We start from the raw sequence: 6,000 nt of genomic DNA on the forward strand, positions 1-6,000 counted from the left end.
GAGACGGTAGGCTAGCCAGCAAGAGACCGTCGGCTAGCCAGCAAGAGACCGTCGGCCAGCCAGCAAGAGACCGTCGGCCAGCCAGCCAACGCCAGTTGACCAGATCGCAGTGGTGGAGAGCAGGAGCCAACGGCAATCACAAAATAAAAAATAATCCAAGATTTGCAGAATAATTAAGTCAGAAGAATGGCTACACTGTTAAATAAAATAAAAAAATAATTAAAATGAATGTTAAATTGTAAAAAAGGTAGAAAAAAAACAAATAAAAACAGTCCTAGACGGAGCGGCGTTAAGTTTCGACAGCGTCCCCGTTGCCAGGACTATCTGCTTTATTTATTTTATTGTAAACTCATGAAAACTGTGCTAGTTTTGTTAAAGTTTTAAACTTTAAATAATTGTTCTACCTTAAAGTATGGCGAGTCACTGTGGGCACAAAGATTAGCATTTTTCTTTCCGAAACCCCAGTCAAGTGAATGGGACAATTTCTCGCCGTTTTTAGATTAGATTAGATTAGAACACTTTATTGAACCCCAGAGGGTGGGACATTTGCCACCAAACATTCATACAGACAACAATAGACACAGTCCACAGAGCACAACAGACAAGTAACACACTACAAAACAAACAAAACCAGAAGATACCCCATAAAACATGACCATCAGAAAGATGCTAAGTCTAAATCTAAAAACACCTAAAAAAATCGAACTGCTGCCGGAACAAAGGACCTTTTGAGTGGTTCAGTAGAACACTGAGGCATCCTGAGTCGCTCACTGAATGAACTTCTGAGTCCATTAAAAACACAGTGTAGTGTATGGCCTTCAAAAGAAATGATTGTTTGTAACTTGGCCCTTGTCCTCTTTTGTATAGTGACCTCTAGTGAGTCCGGGGGAAGGCCAATCACTGAGCCATCCTTTTTGATCATCTTATTGATCCTGTTTTTATCATCCACAGTAATGCCGCGCACTGGTGTTGTCATTACACCAGCTGACAAAGGATTCAACCTCCCGTTTATAGGCCAGGTCATTGCCTCGGGTAAGTAGACCAACCAGAGCAGTGTCATCTGAGAACTTTTGGATGCTACAGGACACATGGCTCTGCCTGTAGTCAGCTGTATAAAGTGAGAATAAAAAGGGGGATAAAACTGTTCCCTGTGGTGCTCCAGTTTTAGTTAAAATAGTGTGAGAAAGTTTTTTATCAAGCCTGACACACTGCGGTCTAGACAATATGTAATCCAAGACCCAGGCAGTCGTTGTATTACGCAGTTTAAAAGTCATACGTTTTTTAGCTAAAACGTGTGGTTGTATTGTATTAAAAGCACTAGAAAAGTCAAAAACATGATCCTAACAGAGCTGGCAGTGGTTTCAAGATGGCTATAAATACTGTGGAGCATAAAAAGTAGTGCATTGTCTACCCCTACACACTTCTATATGCAAACTGCAAGGGATCCTGGAAGACTGAGACCTGTCTACTCAAGTGACCCAGGACAACCCTTTCAAAACATTTCATTATGTGAGACGTCAGGGCTATCGGTCTCAGGTTGGAAAGACTATGACTCCTCACACTGTTTGTCTTTGGGATAGGAACGAGACAAGATGTTTTCCACATTACTGGAATTTGTGATGAAGACAGAGATAAGGAAAATATGTAATGAAGGACTGAGCACAGCTGGTCAGCACAGACCTTCAGCGTGCGTGGATGGACACCATCAAAGTGTTGGAGTGTACCTTTTGGGGTTTAGCCATTTGTTGATATTTAGCAGTCAATATTGTCAACTGTCAAAGAATGTGCTATTCCGTTTGTATTGTGGTGGCTCTTAACATCTGTGTTAGGCTTTGAGGGAAATGTTGATGATACAAATATGAGAAAAGAGTAACTTTGGTTTGTCAGTCAGGGAACGTAACAGTGTGTGAGTTTGTGCTGGAAGTGGCTGACCTGAGGCCTGTGCTATGAAGCAGGATTGGTGGTTAGCTGGATAACTTCAGGGTTAACTCTGGTTTTCAGCCCTACAACAGAGGTTCACTTCTTACCTGGTACATCACCATGGTAACTGATGCGGAACACCTTACCTGCTCCGGAGCAGGGGATGTTGGAGATAAGCGATCAACTCGTATAAAAGCTCCACCTACTGAACAATAAGAGCTTGGTTCATCAATCATTAGATAATATTAAACAAAAATGAAAAAGTTTAATTCATAATCCAGATTAAAAGTAAGAGTTTTGAACTGACACATGCAGAAAGGACAGCTGGTAATATATATCGGCAACTGTGTGAATCTGTAAAGGAACATATTTATTATGATGATAATGATAGATTTGACTATACATGTGTGTATCCTATTAAATTAATGTGTTGCAGATGGCAGACGCAACAATATGTTAGTCTCATTCTTTCAGCTGTAGACCAAGCGCTAAGAAACAGACTTGGGATCGCTTTAAAAAATGAAAACTATACTTTTTCATCATATATCCCCTTCTGTGTGTCAGTTTCCTGAGCCGTGAGTTGCAGTGTGACATGTTGGGGTTGTGTCTTAGAGTCACAGACTGGATGTATTGCCTTGCGTTACTTTGCTCAGGTTATATTATCAATATGTTGTAAACCCCGCCCCTTTATATGAATGTCTCACAGCCAGATTGAGAAACCGTGGTTGATTTACCGAGTTGATAAACAGCTTTGTAGGAATGCTTAGGGGCATGGCGGTCGTTAGGGTTAATTAAACCAGATACCCAGAAGATACCCTGTGTGTATTAGACTGCTTGGTAGTACAGGACCCTGGTTAGCTCCAATGAAGGGACGTCCCAGTTCAAAACATGGGGCGTCATAACCCAACGGTTTTATTCATATCTCCATATATCTGCGGTAAAACGGCACATAAATATGGTTCTGATGTTGCCGTAATCTGTAGACGTTCTACGTCTCACGAGATCGTTTGTGATTCACACATCAAGCCAAGAGCTTGGACGTGCAACGTTTGTGTCAAGCTCCGCCCTTCAACGTAATTTGTGGAATCGTGTGTCCGTCAATATTTTGTGTGAAACTAACCAATGAACACTCAGTAAATCACTAAGGACCTCCCACCTTCCGCTTTTGTAAAACACTGCCGTTTTCAGTCAGTAAATAGTTTGTTTTTATATAGGACATATTCTGTTCTTGTTTGGAAAACTGTTCTTAAAAACAGACTAAAATATATATTTTGTTTACTCACGTTTGCATACATCCCATGAAGCTTGATCTGTAGTATAAAGTCATTCCTCAGTCACATTTTATCTCAGTCTCTCTCACATTTGGTGAAAGTAGAGTGACGGACAACACTTTTACTCAAAAAACGATATTCCAAAATTTGGTCATATATCTACTATTTTATTCATATATATATATATATTCCACGAACTCTTTACACTTAGCCTAAAGACAATGGTGCTTCATTATATAGAGAGCTGAGATTGTTCTGCAATTTTTTACACATGAATATGTATCAAATGATGGCAGCCCGCCCCCCTGAAATCACCCTCCATCCCCTGTAATTTTCTAAATAGCACTAGATAACGGAAGTAATTCAAGGTACCAGCAGAGAGCATTGAATATGTCGCGTGAAAAGCAAACCGATATATCTGCGTTTTTTAAAACACTCCCAAGGTGGTGAAGATGGGACCAGTAGTACTCGGAGTAAATCTCTGCTCCGGGTTCAAATGCTGAAACGAGCCAAAGTGCTGAGGAGTTTGGTGTTGTGTACCCAACAATGAGCCTGCTGGCTGCCGGTCAGCAGTGTAAACTTCTCCACCATGAACAGGGTAACACATACTTTCACAACGGGATTTGCTGCTTTAAGCTATCACTATTTTAAGATATCAGCTATCACTTTTAAAACCTATAGGTCACGTATTTGCAGGTCAAGACAAACATCCGCAACAGGCTGCAAGGAGACCATCTTGCAGCCTGTCTGTGGATCTCAATAAATGGGTCAGACGTTACTGACTTCCCATTTCGAGAGGCTCTGGAAATGCTCTTTCAAAACCAAGAAAAATACTCTGCAGTGACAAAACGTGCACACTTTGTGGTTGTCATTAAAAGAAATTAACACCATGTTTCCTTTAAGTGTTTGTGTTTGTTGCCTGTTTGTGTCGGTCCCCCCCCCCCCCCCCCCTAAACCTAGGGGAAACACTGATATCTGATAGACTTATTAACATTTCAAGGAACAGACACACATGACACACAGAGAAATTTTTAAATAGCCAAGCTACCACCAATAGCCACCACATGCTTGTGGAAATCTGGATCGTGGTCCATGCCTACTACTCATTATTCATCATTTGTCATATTCATTGAATGTGTTGTAACTCTGTAACGCTGTTCATCTGTACACATGACATCTATTGTTTCTGTCCATCCGGGGAGAGGGATCAGTTTTTCCTGATCTGATGTGAGGTCAAAGGTCAGGGATGTCGTATGTGTACAGATTGTAAAGCCCTCTGAGGCAAATTTGTGCTTTTGGGCTATACAAAATTAATTGAATTGAATATTTGTATTTACTCAACCCAGATTTCAAAGATGGCCGACTGAGAATCCTATCTATACACACACTCTGCATAAGAGCATTATCCAAACGCCACAGATAGTGTGGACCTTCATTGCTCACAGTGGGGAAACTCAGATGTTCTTTACCTAACGAGAAGGTCAGCGGTTTGGCTCTGCTACTTAACAGCAGACCTACGGACTGACAGTGTTGATGGATCTTTGGCTTTTGGCTAGTTTGACCTCTAAGAATACAGTGTCCCCGTTATATTTTCTATTAGAAGCTTTAAGATTGTTGTCTGATTCCATACATTAACATTCTCACAATAAAGTCAACATGTCAATAAAACAGTTTACAACCACACATCAGGATCATCACTGAGGAGACAGTGAGATGCAGTTGAGAGCTTAATACAAAGCTATAAGTGGGAATTACTTTTAAAGTCTTTTAGCATTGACCCTTTGTTTCCTCTTACAATAGGATGAAATACATGATTTTTCATTTGTTTATGCTAGAAATATGGTGTTGTTAACATGAAGCATCTTCCAGGACAACCTGGCCTTTCGGCTCAATTGAAAGGTCTCGACATGAAAGATATCAACAGGTCCAATCAGATGGACTTACCAGGCCGCCGCACGTGCTCAGCGACGCCACGGAGCCCGTGTGGTTGATGACGGAGCCGGAGTAGAAGCACAGCTGCTTGTTGGATAAGCGGCTCACCGCTACGCTCTGGTCCCCGAGCCTCTCTTCGACCACGAAGTCCCCCGAGACAAACGTGCTGTCCCACGTCAGATTTAAATACAGGCTCCTTCCGAACGCCGGCAGTGACAGAAGGATGCTGCCCGGGTCGGAGTGTCGTCCCCCCGCGGCGTTTAGGGAGCGCTGCCCGCGGACATGGCGGCCGGAGGACAGGTGCGCCTCCTGACCCGAGAGCAGCCTGGGAACCACTTCATCCGTCTCCAGCTCAGACTGGGCTGTGGGGGGGGGGGGGGGAGCACTTTCCATCAAACAGCAGTCACAATGGTCAGAAAATGCCTCCTGTCCTCACTCTGTGCGCCTACACTTCAGTCTGCCGTAAGCTAGGTGCACCGGGTCGCACAGACTGGATGGGGCTCCGGGACCTGAGCAGCTTACCGGAGGACCCGGAGCGGACCTTCAGCAGCCCAACCCCTTCAGTGCGTAGCTGAGGAAACTAACTGTTCGCTGGCCTGTGTCTGGGCGCGACAGGCGGAGCCTACACACACGCACGCACCTAGACGCACACACACACACACACACAGAACGAAGTCACTACTTACCACTCAGTCTGATGCAAAGTAGAGAGAGGAGCACGTGAGCAACGTGGCTGCCGAGCATGATAACGGAGAGCAGGGTAGAAAGGAAGGAGACGGACGGCGCAGTTGTTCTAATGTTGGACAACTTTCCGTCATTCAGATTGGACTGACTTTAGAGAGCAGGACACGCCTCCCACCCAGAGCCCTTTAAAGAG

The 6,000-nt window shown here is 43.5% G+C and overlaps 1 protein-coding gene across 1 annotated transcript in view; it reads right to left on the bottom strand.

The window, feature by feature from the left end:
* The window catches only part of adamts17 (ADAM metallopeptidase with thrombospondin type 1 motif, 17), an 81,462-nt gene extending 75,462 nt beyond the window's left edge, over positions 1–6,000 (bottom strand). Inside the window, exons 1-2 of the mRNA XM_034529257.1 lie at positions 5,810–6,000; positions 5,136–5,485 (exon numbers count right to left, since the gene is read on the bottom strand). Of these exons, the coding sequence (XP_034385148.1) occupies positions 5,136–5,485; positions 5,810–5,867 (408 nt within the window). The 5' untranslated portion in view covers positions 5,868–6,000. The remainder of the gene's footprint in view (positions 1–5,135; positions 5,486–5,809) is intronic.

The sequence above is a fragment of the Cyclopterus lumpus genome, chromosome 3 (assembly GCF_009769545.1).
Source record: "Cyclopterus lumpus isolate fCycLum1 chromosome 3, fCycLum1.pri, whole genome shotgun sequence".
In the NCBI taxonomy this organism is placed as follows: domain Eukaryota; kingdom Metazoa; phylum Chordata; class Actinopteri; order Perciformes; family Cyclopteridae; genus Cyclopterus; species Cyclopterus lumpus.